This window comes from Crassostrea angulata, chromosome 6, assembly GCF_025612915.1.
Source record: "Crassostrea angulata isolate pt1a10 chromosome 6, ASM2561291v2, whole genome shotgun sequence".
Classification (NCBI taxonomy): Eukaryota; Metazoa; Mollusca; class Bivalvia; order Ostreida; family Ostreidae; genus Magallana; species Magallana angulata.
Genome location: NC_069116.1, coordinates 52065657 through 52082336, shown reverse-complemented (window position 1 = coordinate 52082336; position 16680 = coordinate 52065657). Strand labels below are relative to the sequence as shown.

Sequence of the window (16680 nt, the reverse complement as noted above, 5' to 3'; positions counted from 1 at the left end):
TAATCACCTTTAGTCCGGCGTTCGTCCGTTCATCCGTCTGTAAACTATTCACATTTTCGACTTCTTTAGAACCAATTGGAATTAGCTGAAATATTCATCGGGTAAAAGATTCAAATTTGTTTAATTGAAGGGCCAAGGGGTATATAATTTGAAATTTTTGAAAGTTTGTTAATATTTTTCTAATCTTCTCACAAACTATTGGACAAGAAAAGCTATAACTTGTGTAGAATCATCCTCATGTAGTGTAGATTCAAGTTTGTTCAGGTCATGATCCCCGGAAGTAGGGTGGGGCCGTAATGGGATTGAATTTTTACACAGGAATTTATACAAAATAGAGAGAAATAGATTTTAAAATCTGCTGCAAAACAATTTTGTCAGAAAAGCTGAAACTTGAGTGGAAGTATCTTCAGATAACTTGCAGTTTGTTCAAATCATGTAACCCGGGGGTAGGGGAGGGGGTGTTGAATTTTTATATAGTTATAGATAGGGGAAAATCTCTAAATAGTTCTTTTCCAAAACTGAAATTTATGCATTCTGTAAACAGAAAAGAGGTAAATATTGCTTAAAAATGGCTTCGACCACTCAACCAAAATACAAAAAATCAAACAGAAACAATGAATATTTTTGATCATATCAATAATGATTTTCTCATATCAGATAATCGATTTTTTTTATATCAAGAATTAAAGTTGATTACATGTACATATCAATTTTTTTTTCAAATCAAAAAAAATACCCCCAAAATATTCAAACGGCGCCTGATAATAAATTGGAGTTTGGATGGACTGTTCCGGACGTCCCAGAAGTAGGCGACGAAATTAGCCGAGGTTGGCCGAGTGATTGCAGGTACTGGGCGGGTAACCAGTACAGAGAAAATAAACCGAAAGTTAAGTTGCAAAGTGGTCATACGATTTTACAGGTAATAATAACAAACAATATTGCTTTTACCATAGGGTTTCAGTCAAGCTGATGGCGCCTCATTGTGTTATTAATTCTTTTCTAGAATATAGCTTATTTCTGTTTAATTTTTGTTGACTACCGGTATTTTATTGACTACAGGTGATGTATGACTGTATAGTCATGGGACACTTCCATGTAGCTGCAATAATGTAGCCCTCTCCGATTTTTTTTATATCTGATGTTTACTGGAGAGGGCTACAATTCCACAGGATCTCCGTAATGGTGCAAAATTAAGTTTTTAATGCGGCTGACCTCGGTCTGAAAAGATCGATTTTATATTTGTCTTCCTTGAGATAAAATGAGTTTTTAATTCAGGTTGAACAAATTAATCGTATATAAATCAAAACCAGATAAAACACATCAGCATGTTTACCAGTCGTCTTTTTCAGCAGCCATCACGGGCCCTGGAAGTTATTGTAAATATATTGAATGTGCATGTATAAAAAAGTAAGGGTAGGACACTCTTTTTGGGGCGAAATCGGGTTTGACGAAGTCTGGGCGTTCCTCAAACGAAATTTCGCGATAAATCGTTCAAGTATACTTTACATACGACATATGTATACATTCGTTCCGCTCCAATGCTGTTACGTCGAAGAAAAAGGTGTTTTTATACATATAAGTGCCTAAGAATTTCGCTAGACTGGATTACATCCGGTTTAATCGCAGTGAATCGAAAGGTAAATTGAAAGGTAAGTTCTGATTGGTCAATAATGAAATAAATTCTTTAATTTCTTATCGATATTTGTCAATCTTCTTCATTATTCTCGCATTTCATTGTTGAAAGGCCAAACTACCCAGTATCTATATGCATAACTCCTTTCAAACATTTGATACATACTCACCATAAATTGTTATCAGTTTCGCCACCTTATTGACGAGCAGATTTATTTTATTATTAACCAATCAGAACTTATCTTTCGATTCACTGCGATTAAACCAGATGTAAACCAGTCTAGCGAAATTCTTAGGCACTTGGATGTATAAAAACACCTTTTTCTTCGACGTAACAGCATTGGAGCGGAACGAATGTATACATATGTCGTAAGTAAAGTATAATTGAACGATTTATCGCGAAATTTCGTTTGAGGAACGCCCAGACTTCGTCAAACCCGATTTCGCCCCAAAAAGAGTGTCCTACCCTTACTTTTTTATACATGCACATTCAATATATTTACAATAACTTCCAGGGCCCGTGGCAGCCATGACAGTTCTCGCGTGATTTTATGGGATGTACGCTTGGAGTTTTGATGGGCTTGATAACGTGAATGTCAGTGTAAATAATTGATCTTACCTCGTTATATCACTAAAACATCATTTAAGGAAATGGTATATAATGGAAAATTCATATTTACCGCGTTAATTATGTTTATAATAGGGGAATTCCTATATTCAGTTCAAGATCCGCTCCTGAATTCTCATTGGCTGTCCCAAAATAAAACCGGTCAAGGTCAGTAGACATGGCGGACAAATTCAACTTTCATTGTTGACATACACGAAAAGTAACCGATATATGGACTATACTTGATAGTTTTCGATTAATTTATGCCAAAGACATCTACAACGTTAGAGTTCAGGTAAGAAATGCAAATGTTATTGTCATTTATAAACGATTTGAGACGAAATCGTTGCGGGAGTGAATCACTCCCGCACTTGCACCATTACGGAGATCCTATGGAGTTGTAGCCCTCTCCCAAAATAAAAAAAAATAAAAAAATCGGGAGAGGGCTACATTATTGCAGCTAACTTCCATGTTGTGACGTATTGTTTATCGAAATAAACAATAAAATAAAGAGTAATTATTTAAGTAGTTTCTTTCCAACTCACCTAACTCCGTAGCGCAGTGGGTTAGAGGAATGAGTCTATACTTGATAACAGATGGGTTATATTAAGAGGAGTTGGTAGACCTCCAGATGTTGTAGAACTTGATTTTAAGATTTTTCATAATGGTATTTTTACATATGAAAAACTGTTCAAGATCGGTAAAACAGATTCAAACAAATGTCCATTATGTAAAACAGAACGCGAAGATTTATTTCATATGTTTGTAAAATGTGAAGAAGTGCAGGAATTTAAGAAAGATTTTATAATATATCATTTAGAATCGCTATTGAAGGACTGTGAGAATAGTGTATACAATGTTTTAGATATTGATGAAATTTTGATGACGGCATTTCCTAATGTTATGAAAAATGTTAATACATTTTTTGTGAATTTTTTCATATCAATATGTAGATTTACTATTTATAGAAGAAGACAAATATTGTTGCAAAATAATCAAAAAATGGATTTGAAAAGGTTTTGCAAATATTTACTCAGACATTATATTTATTACAACTATCATTATATGTGTATAGAACAAGACAATAGAAAAATGTTTTCAAAAAAGTTTTTGAAGAAAAATCCACTTTTAAAGGAAACAGAAGGTGTACTATTGTTTATTTTTTAAAATATTTTATGATAAAGTATTGATATGTAGACTGTGATTGTGATAATTAATGTGATGATTGTGATAATTGAAAGTTGATCAATAAAAGATAAAAAAAAAAAAAAGAGGGTTTACTACGAAGTACGAACCTGTAAGTCATGAGTTCGAACCCCGCTGGGGGTTTTACAATTTTTACCTTTTCAAATATTTTTAAAAGCTATTTTTTGGTTAAATATTGTAAAATTTGAAAATTCTAAACCGGTGAAAGTTTTTCAATAATATAGGACTTTAATCCACATTAATATCGACAGATGTCCCATACCACCTTAATGCGCACGAACCGGTAATAATAAACACACAAATTAACCCTATATAGGTACAAAAAAATGCATGTAACTATCAATCAGCTTCTTTGTGTTGGTAGATGGGGTTGATCACCATACTTCGATTTTGACACATGATACTACATGTACTTGCCATTTTTTAGGCTAATACGTAAGAGCACAAATCATGGTAGTATACATGTAATTGCATTCATGATTTATTTTTAAACTTTAAAGGGTACCTGCAGCCCAGCCGATGTGAAACATATGTTAAAGAGTTTATTTTCCATAATTTAATGCAGAAAATCGCATCGAAATCGGTGCAAAAATAACGGAGTTACGTACGCCTCTTCAAAGTGGCTATTTTTACCTGCTTTGGGAAATCTAATCAAGAGAAAACAGAATTAGGCGATAACGAGGCTTCAGCGGAAGTGACGTCACGAGGTCAACACGAGGGAAATTTCCTTACAAAGCTATACAAATTAAATTCGATTTTTCAGCCAAAATGATTGATATAGGTCTGATGTTTTGACGTATCTTGTTATTTTAAGTATTGTAGATCTAGAAATTTGTATCCGTTATTATTTTATTACAATCAGATTTCTTTTTAAAGGATTTTAAAATTTGTTATTCTCGTTGCCTTTTTACCGATGAATACGATATCTTAAAACGCTTACATGGACAAATTTATGTTCATTATTCATTTTTAGCTCACCTGAGCTGAAAGCTCAAGTGAGCTATTCTGATCACTTTTTGTCCGTCGTCCGTCCGTCCGTCTGTCCGTCCGTCTGTCCGTCTGTCTGTCCGTCTGTAAACTTTTTACATTTTGAACTTCTTCTCTACAACCGCTTATCCAATTTCAACCAAATTTGGCACAAAGCATCCTTATGGGAGGGCGAATATAAATTGCAGAAATAAAAGTCCGATCTGTATTCAAAGCGGAGAAAACCCTGAAACTGTAGAAAAAGGGGGGTGCATTTTAAAAAATCTTCTTCTCAAGAACTACTGATTTCAATTCAACGTAGTTTAGCATAAATTATCCTTATGGGAAGGAAAATATAAATTGCAAAAATTAAGGTCTAATTCTGTTTCAAATCTGAGTTATTACGAAAATAATAATAAAGGAAAGGCGTGTTTCAATCAGTTTAATAGCTTCGGATTCGGCATCCGGTAAAATGGGTAGACAAGACTTGGCCTGGGCAAAACAAAAGATTGGCAGTTATTAATCTGCCAATTTCATTGAAATTTCAGGATATTTGATGGACCAGTATATTTAAATTTGCTGTAAATATTGCTGCAAAATAATGCGTATTTGGAATTGACGATTGCCGATCTGCCCCGGCTTTTATTTTGCCACGGCCCGGGTTTGCGTACCCATTTTACCAAGACTCGTATTCCATACATCTAAAACGAGGTTCTTTGTTTAAAGCAGCCATGACATTATACGAAAAAGGGTCGATCTGACTATGATGAATTTGCTTGTTGTGTAACAGTTCGCGAATGAAGGGAAATTTTTGAAACATGCAAAATATAGTGGTGCCGATTTTGTGAAGTAAATTGAGGCTAAATATTTCAATGCGTTGACAGTTTTCACACATGACGTTGGTGTTAGCTTGTTCTGATTTTCGTTTCGTTTTCATTATTTATGCTTTGTAACCTGGGAACTATCGTCTGTATTTCGTGATTTTTACGTATCAAATCAAACAGAGACTTCGGTAAATCAAACAGTTAACTGTTTACCTGCGCAAATTAAGCAAAATCTGATGTATCAAAAAAGTACTGAAATACAATTCATTCTATCGGTAATTCGGCATTATATTTTGCGTAATGGTATATTAATGCAATAGGTTTTGTTGAGATGCTCGGCATTTTCTCGAGTTTATTCAGTTAAAATAGAGTTTGATATCGCTGTCGGAAATATGTAGGTATATACATGTACATGTATATATATGACTCATTTCGAAAAAATAAATTGTGTTCTTTATTTGTTATAGTGCATGTTTCTTGTGTTTTAATTGTTTACAATTTCTATTTACTAACCATATTTGGCTTCGAATTATAAGCAAGATACAGAGATTTGCTCACGATTCTATGTTTGTACACAGATCTTAAAAACTAAAGATTAAAAAACTAAAAAAAATGTCAATATTTATTAAGAAAATTTTCAAAGTCTCTTCTTCCAGAAACCAACTTTAACAACTTATTGTATTGTAAACTTAACCTTTTTTAGCTCACCTGAGCCAAAGTCTTCTCAAAACTATTAGGCCAGGAAAGCTCAAATTTGAGTGGAAGCATCCTCAGATAGTGTAGATTCAAGTTTGTTCAAATCATGGTCCCCGGGGGTAGGGTGGAGCCACAATAGGGGGATCATGTTTTACATAAGAATATATAGAGAAAATCTTTAAAAATCTTCTCAAAAACTATTAGGCCAGAAAAGCTCAAATTGAAATGGAAGCATCCTCAGGTAGTGTAGATTCAAGTTTGTTCAAATCATGATCCCCGGGGGTAGGGTGGGGCCACAATTGGGAGATCAAGTTTTACGTAGGAATATATTGAGAAAATCTTTTAAAAATCTTCTTCTCAAAAATATTTGGCCAAGAAATCTCAAATTGGCATGTAACCATCCTTAGGAAGTGTAGATTCAAGTTTGTTCAAATCATGGTCCCTGGGGGTAGGGCGGGGTCACAATGGGGGATGAATTTTTATAGATAGAGAAAATCTTTAAAAGTCTTCTTCTCAAAATTATTAGGCCAGGAAAGCCCAAATTTGAGTGGAAGCATCCCCAGATCATATAGATTCAAGTTTGTTTAAATAATAGTCCAGGGGTAGGGTGAGGCCACAATGGGGGATGAATTTTTACTTAGGAATATATAGAGAAAATCTTTAAAAATCTTCTTTTTAAAGAATTTTGGCCAGAAAGGGTTTAAACTTGTGTAGAGGCATCCTCGGGTAGTGTAAATTCAAGTTTGCAAAATCACAGTCCCTAGTGGTAGGGCGGGACCGTGATGGCGGTTTGAATTTTTACATAGGAATATAAAGAGAAAATCTTTAAAACTATTCTGGGAAAGTGTTCGGTTCAAAACTCAGTACTTAGTGTGAAAGCAAAGGTTATGCAGATTTAAGTCTGATGAAACCATGATTCCCTAGAGAAAAATGGGGCCATGAAATGGGGGGGGGGGGTATATAGGAATAGAGACAAATCTTCTTACAGGTACAACAACAAAAGGGGCTTGGTATTTACCAAAAAATAAGAGGTTGATAAAAATTGGCAGATTTTCAATTTTTTTTTAGCAAGATCTACTGTACTCAGTTGTCAAGATATTTTGATACTGTAATGCTAATTTGATCAGAATTAAGGCAATTGTTGCTCAGGTGAGCGATGTGGCCCCTGGGCCTCTTGTTTGATTACATAATATCCTTTCACACACGAGTGATCCGAGATAATGACACAGGTAAACAGGTAAACTAACTAAGCCACTGTTCCAGACACACGTGTATCTGGGGTATGTATACACAAGGTACACGAGTCTGGTGAACAAAGAGAGGGTTTCACACAGATAAAACCGAACAATTAATTAGACTGTGTAAAATCAAGCATTCGTCGGCTAAAACATGTGTATAGTCCGTCAATCAGTGATTAAAGAATCATGCATGATACTATTAAATAGTAAAACTAATGTTCGAAGTAAATGCCTTTATTGTTACTTATCTAATCACTTAAATAATGACCAAATTTACAATTCAGCAATTGAAACCTTTTTTATGTGAATAAGTAATTATTTCGGATTTATAATTTCTTATTTAATGAAGTTCAACTTTCTTTCGAGCGCAATGGTCATCAATTAAACGCTTTATTAACTCCGTATAGCTTAAATTGTAATACTGACAACGAATCATTATGAAATCTAAATAAACTGGAACATTTTGACAAAGGATGTAAATAAATGTAAAATTAAATTCTATTATCGTATTTTTAAAAGAATACAAGACAGACTTAATCATGCAGCCATCTTGGACTTTCGCCTTGGTCCGTTTATAATCCCGTGTTTGTTTGTTAAAGAATGCATACTATTTTGTTTGTTATTGGTCCGATGTCAATATCATTGAATAATCGGGCGACATCATTTGTAATTTTATGCCTTATACGAGAAATAGACCCCGAGTTACCTTTTTAGAAATATCATTATGTATTATCAATATTATTAATCAGTTAATAATGTCACTGAGAAATCAATCGAAAGAATGACAATATTAACAAAATATGTTTCTTATAACAATAATGCTTTGATTAATTGTCATTTTGCTACATATGGTGTGCATTTATACGTAAAATGTGTTACACATTTGACGAAATTCATGAAGCAAACAATTGTCCGAATTCGGCATTTTTGTTCGATAAAATACGGGTTAAACTCAAACAACAGTATAATTAGTCATCCAGGGTTGATAAGGAAATAAAACAACAGAAAAATGTTCATATATCGATAAAACAATGCAAGAAAACGTACAGTTTTCATACGATATTCCTGTTTCTCATGCAGCGGCGTTGACTCCGTGACGTCACAGTTCATCTCGCGCCAAATCGGCTTGATTCAAAACTCGTTCAGGTGTGAAATCGAGTTTTCCCCCAAATATCTCGAAAACTACTTATGCGATCGCTGTAAAATTTTCAGGATGATGTTTTTACACATAGATCTCCATTATATCAAAAATTGACCGGCACTGCAGTTACCCTTTAAAACCTCATCAGAACAGTCGGTCAAAACTATAAATTTACATCTACCAAGTATAATTCCCTCTACTTCGTACGGAAACTTATAGTCAATTCGTTAGATTTACTGTATAGAAACAGCCAGACTGAAATCTACACGCCTCTTAAACGATTGCCCGAAATCTACAGCGGCTGAAACTGACAAGACCGAAATCGACACGCCCTGTTCATCGATCGGTCGAAACCTACAGCGACCTATGAAACATCACGGACTGCACGAAATAATTATGATGGTATCAGACTCAAAGTCTCACAGGAGACGATTTGGCTGTTGATTTTAGCTTACGTACTTGTGTACATTTTACAAAATTGTTAAAAGAAAGATGTAAATATAAACAATAAAATGCTTTCTTTGATGATTCATGCGGGTTATGAAGGTAGTGATAAAAAATTTTTACAGAACCCGCTAACGTGGATCTAAACCACACCCCCCCCCCCCCCCCCCCTCTTGGAAAAATCAAACTTGTAAAATGTCCCTAGTAAAATCTATAAAAAAACGCCTCGGACCTCCCGGCAAACACAAGTATCCCTTACCCCCCCCCCTTTCCCTGGGAAAAAAGTCTAGAACCACGCGTACTATGAACAATTTTCCCAAGGGAAAATAATTCCCTTTGGAAACATAACTTTTTCTGTAGGGTAAAGTAGAATTTTCTACCATCAAGAAGAATGATGTTTGTAGATGTCGAAGGATTTTTACGAGGCATTCAAACACTATCATCATTCAACTGAACTATTTTCCTTATTAGTAGCTGCATCCTTTGTATAAAGGGACTTACCTCAGATGCCGAGATGGACGGATTTCAAACTCTCACTGACCCGCCCCATTTTGTCTAATCTATACACCTTCCTCCTGCATTTTTGACATAAAATGTCACCAATGCACACATTCTTTGCAAAGTATGGAGGGTAATCCTGTTCAAAAATCCAGACATCCGAATATGCAATCGTGTCGATGTGTGAGCCTGAGTATGAATGTGTGTAATTCTGATCGTGTAACCTGTAAAACTCTGGCATTAACACGTGTTAGATTTGACTTAGTTCCTTCGCATGATACACATTTTGCAACTTTATTGTTTACATTAGTTGATTAAACTTTCAACTTTGCACACTTTCAATCCGTACGCGTAGTTTCTGCATTTGTAACTTCAGGCTCGGCAATAGCACATCTAACATGATACAAATTGACAAATGTAAAGTCTACAAGTTTGTCGAATTTTGACATGACCTTATATGGCAACTGCCTTGCTGCGGGAAAAGGCATGCCGTAATCGCCAGAATGGACGAAAAATAAACATAATATTCAGCTAAACTGTTACCACAAGCTTATAATGAACGACACCAATACCGGTATTATTTTCAGAAAAAAATTGAGGTATGATTGAAACTGGACCAAACAGGAAGAAGTTCATGTATAAAAAAAACACGCTGCTGATGCGCTAATTTCCGTAATATAATTCTCATGGCATTATAAAAGGAAATGCCTAATATCTTATTTCTTAAAAAAAAATTGACATGTAATTTAAACTAGAATATAAGTTAATGCGTACTCTTTTCTAGAAATGAGACGGATCAAGAAATTTTCTAAGGGGGTAAATATATTTTGAGCGGCATGGGGTTTGAAGACCGCCGTGAGGTCCCGTGTAACTCCATTGCTTCTGAATTCTAAGAATTCTGAGAGAGAATTTTTAATCGGGTTTCCGATTATTGAAATGATAAAAATGGTTATCCCAACTTTATGGTAGCGATAAGGATGCTTTTGGAGATATTTTCTTAATTCAGCCGAGGCCTAAACTTTAACACTGTTTCCATATATGGTCATGTCAAAATTCGACAAACTTGTAGACTTTACGTTTGTCAATTTGTAACATGTCAGCCGTGATATTTCAGAAAACGGAAATACAAATGCAGGGATTACAGATGGAAAGTGTGTATTATAGTAGCAGGTTAAATGTAAATAACAAACAGCATTTTACAGCGGCAATTAAGCATCTGTAGGAAAAATTAGATTGAAGGCCTGTGGGGTCAACTCTAAAGTGTTTATCCCTGAGTTTTTTGGGTTATACGATCAAAATTACACTCATTCATACTCAGGCTCACACATCAATACGATTGCATATTCGGATTTACAAGTTTACATGTTTGGATTTTTGAACACGATTACCCTCCATAGCAAAGAACGAACTGCATCTACTTTGTAGTACTTCTCTCACAATTGTACAATTCCATATAGATGCTCTAGAAAAACAAACGCAACAGTTTTTTTGCTCGGCATAATTTTTTTATGTGGCGCCTGTGAAGAGTAAATGATTCTTGTCCTCAAATAAGCGTGCTTATACACTAAGGTATAGTTCCGGTTGATTGCTTTTACATGTAGTTAAAGTATATGCAGGTACTTTTTCCATCGATATCTTTAATTCAAAGAGAAAATGTGCATCTAAGGAAAAGATCGAAATTAAATATACAAAGTGCACAATTCTGCATTTAAAAAGAAAAGGTGTTTATAAATGCCGTTTATTTTAAAAAAGAAAAAGTATGCTTACAGATGGAATCGATCCAGGACACAAAAGCATCACATGTTACATGTCAAGCGGAGTAACCTTCTGAATTATTTCAGAACTTGCACTCATCGGCCTAAATATAGAACACTATGATAGAAATCAGTTTCCGAAATTTTTGTCATTTTTTTCCTCGCAAAATTCGACCCCAAGGCCAGGATACCCCTAAAAAATTTTTTTATCCCTTTTAACAAAACCTATCAAAATATCTTAGATTTTTTAGGGGCAGGCCGGTTCTGAAGGATATCTGACGATATATATGCAAACGTAAGGGAAATATACAATAAATGTAAATGTAGAGTTCTGAATAAATTGTTTTGAACTTGAAGTAGCAAACCACGACTTATATGTATCTACTTTTGAATCGATAAATTTAAGTATCAAATTGTCTATGCGTTTATAATGTCCGATATTTATATGCCGACATGGCTGAACAATTTTAAGTTTTAGGGTGGCTCCTTACAATTTGAAATAGTTTCTCAAATCAGCAGAAAATTACTTGATTATGACAGATATAGCATGATGCGTAAGAAGTATATAAGTTAAACAGGGAAAATATGCAATTCGGATAAACAATTATGATTTCAAAAATTTAATTCAGCTAATATGAACGAAAGCCCCAGGCGGATTCGAACTCATGGTCTGCGGTTGGTTAACAAGCCCGATACTTTAAAGGGGCATGGTCACGATTTTGGTCAAATATTATTTTTCCGATTTTAATATTTACAATGCTTTAGAAAGGCACTTTAATAGACAACTGAAATTTGAGTGTCACTTGTTGAGTTATAAGCAAGTTACAGAGCTTGAAATTCTTCGCTATGTGAACAAAGCGTTTGTTTACATTTTGAACGTTGAAGTAAACATTTCAGTTTTAAACCTAATACGAATGTGTTAAAGGTTAGGGACTGTTTATCTAAGCTTAAAATAAATAAAAAGATAGACAAATAAGCTGGGAAAAGATTTTTTTACTTGTATATTGAACCTTTGTAAACAAAAACAGGACACGAGCCTTGTTTACATGTTAAAGAATTGTGAGCCCTGGATCTTGCTTACAACTCTACGAATGACTCAAATTTAATTTGATCATTAGAAATGCATTTCTAAAGCATTGTAAATAATAAATATTGACCATGCCTCTTTAACCCCTGAGCTATGGTGATATTCAATCAAAACTGGCATTTAACCAACTTTAATGTTTTGCTAAACAACTGAAATTAACATGTATCTTGTTTTTTTAATTTTTTTCTCAGAATGTACAAGCACTCAAGTGGAATAATGACTACAAATGAAAATGGAGAAGAAATCGATCAAATGCTTTTACGTGATAAGATTAAGAAATACTCTTCGTTTATTCTAGATGATAACTTCACAACAGATGGTAAAATGAACAACATATTGCGAAAACTTTTAGATGATTACCAGTGTGGTTTTGATAGTGACGAGGAAAATGTCAGAATTTTAAACTTCATTTCGTACCTATACTGGAGAAAACGCGATGGGGAGAATGCTGAGTATTTTGCTGAAAAAGCAAAATCTTTCCAACCAAACAGCTTAATCACTCTCCATAATGCGATAATATTTCACTGTGATTCTAATGAGATATCACAGTGCAAGACAATAATGGAACAAGCTAAAAGTTTACGCCGAGATAAAAAGAAATATAAGCAGCTGAAAGCATTTGCAAGAGCAGAAATTGCCTACTCTTATTCTCGAATGGGCCCAGAATACCATGAAAAGGCTCAGGAATTATTCCGTAAAGCAATAGATTACTTTTGTTGGCCAGAAAGACATTACCTGTGGGAATTTGGATTAGCTATATCACTACGGAGACAGGCAAATATTTTTGGCATGAGAAGCCCAGGCGATTTCAAACCTGAAGCAAAGAACCAAGAGGCAATACTCATTCTAGAGCGCATAACTCAAATGTGTGTAGATAGAAAACTTGCAGCAAGAGCATGGGTCGAGTTAGGAATTATTATGGCTTCAGGAGAATGTGACAACATGAAGCTACATTGTGAGGGATTTTCTAAAGAGGAGTGTTTCCAAAACGCTTTACTACTCTGCCCAAACGCTTATTTTGTTTTGCAGCGGTATGGACAACATTTACGTTATCTTCAAAAATTTAACGAATCAAAAAGATGTTTAGAAAAATCTATTAGCATCCAAGACACGCAATTTGCACGACATCACCTTGCTTTGACATTAATAAAATTGGTGTTGAAAAGTGATTCTAACACTAATAAGGTAACTGGAATCTACCAAAGAACAATATCAAAGAAAGCATCAAAATCAAAACCTAACTTCTTTTTGGGATCAATATCATCCCCCAAATCAGTCCAGCGTTTCCCCAACCACCCATTGTTAAAAGAGGCAGTTGTCCACCTGGAGAAAGCATTAAAAATAAACGAAGATTTTGATAAGGCTAGATATGATCTAGGGCTAACGTACCGTTATTTAGGTGAAAATAAAGAAGCCCTTAAATGCTTTTCAAGGATAACCTCTGCGAGATGGGGTAAATCATCGGAATATAAAGTCATCATTATAAATGCTTACGAACAACAAGGTATATGCAGTCTCGAACTGGCAGAAATGGCGACAAATGATAAAGAAAAATCGGAACTTAAAACGAATGGTCAACGACTACTTTGGAAGTCCTTAGAAGTGGCATCTCTGGTCATTAAAACATTGCCTTATTTTAAGGAAACAAATGCCGCTTTACCAACACTTAAAGAATTGCTAACAGAAAATGAAGACCCAAGGAAATTTTCTAAGGAAATGGCTAGACTTTATGATTTGGTCCATGACCACGATAAAGCCACAGACTTGTGCCATCATCTGCTTCAAATAGACAACACAGACTCTTTTGCAATCCGCAAAATTGTTCAGGAATATGTTCATTTAAAAGATTTTGATAAAGCAATACGCACACTGCTCTTGCTTCGATGTACAAAACAGTCCGATTCACTGGAGAAAGACTTATACTTAACCACCTTTCTGGAAGGAGCAAAATACAGCCACGAAAACGGGGATGACGAGGAAGCTAAACTGCGCTTCATACAAGCATATAATGTTGCTTCGTACGATAAAGAATGCAAGTGTTTATCCGAATGCAATTGCTGTGACGTATTTATCTTCTGTGTCGAACACTTGGATGACGTATGCGCATGCGAACTATCTTACAATCATCTAGTACCTTGTATTTCTTCTATGTTAGGAATCAACATTTACTTTAATGATACTTTATGCGTAGGTGGTACACTCAACCAATCATACATGATAAAAATGATAGAAGAGGCCAAGTATATCATGCCCATTATCAATGGAGGTCCAGCCGATCATAGTAACACCAGTTTGGGATGTCTTCTCAATGAAAAAATTGAATTGCATCGGGAGAAAGTTATCCCTATCACTTTCGGAAATAACAACCATTCAATTAAACGCTCAGTTGTAGTGAATGGAGAATCCTGTACACAATTCGACATGGCTGCAAACACAATTAGTGATCTGTTATCAAATATCGTTATGGAAATGTCAAAGATTTCTTTGAAATAAGTATTAGCTAATATCTTATACTTGTAAAGGGTATAGTATTTATGCCTCATATCGAAACGAGATCGGGACATGTGTAAAAGACAGTACATGAACTTTTTTGTATTAGAAAGATTTAGTTACAGTATTTGAAAGGATTGATGGAATGTTTTAAGATACCGTTTAAAGGAATATATTTTTTTTATAAGTTAAACGCAAGACATTGATGAAAATAGTTAATAGTAATCGCCAAGCTATGGAGAAATATGAACAGCTGAAAGCATTTGCAAGAGCAGAAATTTGCTATTGCATTTTCTAGAGTGGGTCAAAGACAGCATGAAAAAGCTCCCCAATCATATCGGAAGGCAATAGTTTACACGTGCTTTTCAAAACCAAGTCATTACATTTAGAAATGTAGGTTAGCCGTATCAATGAAAGGACAGGCAAACAGTTTTTCAATGAGAAGTCAGACAAATTTCAAACCAGAAGAAAAAAATCAAGACAATACTTAATATAGAGCACAAGAAGTGATATCACAACGAATTTCTTTCTAAACGCTTCATTTGTTCCACAAAGATATGAACAGAATTTGTGGTATGGTTCACCGAATATTAATCTAAAGAATTTTAGATAAATATCCAGGAAACACAATTTGCACAACATCACCGCTGTGACAGTAACAAAACTGGTTTTAAAAATGTGATTCATAATGTGGCGGTATCCTACTATCTACCAAAGAACGACATCAAAGAATGTACTAAAGCCAGGATAAAGGACGCTGGATGGTCAACAAACTCAACCAACAGATCTACTTAAATTTTTTAGGAATAATTTTCAAAGTTTAAAATAATGGTTATTTAAGAAAAATTCCCCAAAATTTTAACATATAAGTTTATATGTTTTTCTCATATCTTTAGACAAAGCTCTTATTTTTACAGAAATATATATTGTTTAAAAATGTTCACAATCATCCATCCCTAAAAACTTCTTTTGGAGAAATCTAAAATTTTAATATCATCCCCTAAAACAGTCCGACGACCAGAGAGTTTTCTGACAACTTACTGTTAAATATGCAGTTAGACACTATGTGAGACCACTACAAATGGACGAAGATTTTGTTAAATTAGGCTGGACTTGATATAGGACTTACATAACTTCTTTGCAACAGAGATGTTCTTTTATATCCATATTTGCGAAGAACATCATATCTATGAATCATATTGATGCATGGACGTTGACAAAATCATTAGTCACGGACAACGTGTGTCAGTGTAATGGCGTGAAAAGCATCCTAGTATTTGAGCTTTAAAATGTAAATATTATCTAATACATTTATTGTATCTTTATACAGAGATCTTCTTCTAAAGGAGATAAATATGGTATAAAATTGCCACGCATCCATGCATCTAGCTCTCTTTAATCTTGATAAAGACTCTTCCTTACATTTTTGAAATTTAATCTTTCTTTTCGATTAACTCTTTTTTGTACATGCTAATGAGAAGTTATGAGTAGTTTTTGTGTTTCTTTGTGTTATTGTATTGTTTAATATGTATGTACATGTAAAACCGTTTTGAATTAAAAATCATTAGATCGATTCATGCAGACCTATGCTGCAGATATATCCAAACTATTGTATATACATGTATATATGTAATAAGTGAATGTATTAATTGTATATTCCATGCAAACTCGAGATAAAAAAAGTCTAAAATGCGTGATGGCTTGTTTGACCACTGGTCATAACATATACTATATTATAGCATGCATTTTTTATTTGTCAGTCATTTACTTTTCAAGAAACCATTAAATTGAGAGTTTCCTCAAATTCATTTTTTGACTTATTTGTGTAATTGATTCTTGATAAATGAAATGTACCTTGACATACTTTTATAATCTAAATACTGAGCAAGCATATTTTAATAGATAAGTGTTTTACACTTCAAAGATTGGTCGACTGTGTGTTACATTGAATTACAACATGCACGCCTCATGAAACTGATCATCTTCTAATACATGAAAACACTTATTTTTGCCTACATATGTGTTCGAATCAAATCATACTTCAATTATTTATTACACAAAACAAATCTTGAACTTGTCCTTCAAACTCAAACATTA

The 16680-nt window shown here is 34.3% G+C and overlaps 1 protein-coding gene across 2 annotated transcripts; it reads left to right on the top strand.

The window, feature by feature from the left end:
- The first annotated feature begins 823 nt into the window (after positions 1-823).
- Positions 824-16340, top strand: LOC128190174 (uncharacterized). Of its 2 annotated transcripts, none has more exons than XM_052862105.1 (2): positions 824-919; positions 12285-16340. In XM_052862105.1, the coding sequence occupies exon 2, from the start codon at positions 12286-12288 to the stop codon at positions 14584-14586; it is 2301 nt and encodes a 766-aa protein (XP_052718065.1). In that variant the 5' UTR covers positions 824-919; position 12285; the 3' UTR covers positions 14587-16340. The 2 variants fall into 2 exon arrangements, with proteins under 2 accessions (XP_052718065.1, XP_052718064.1); XM_052862104.1 differs by lacking the exon at positions 824-919 and adding an exon at positions 1600-2001.
- The last annotated feature ends 340 nt before the right edge of the window (positions 16341-16680 follow it).

What these genes read in the sequence shown, in the direction of transcription:
- LOC128190174 (XM_052862104.1), top strand. Translation starts at nt 1,937, where the DNA reads ATGTATAAAAACACCTTTTTCTTCGACGTAACAGCATTGGAGCGGAAC. An exon ending in AACGAATGTATACATATGTC is followed by an intron (nt 2,002 to 12,284) that starts GTAAGTAAAGTA and finishes TTTTTTTCTCAG; the next exon opens with AATGTACAAGCACTCAAGTG.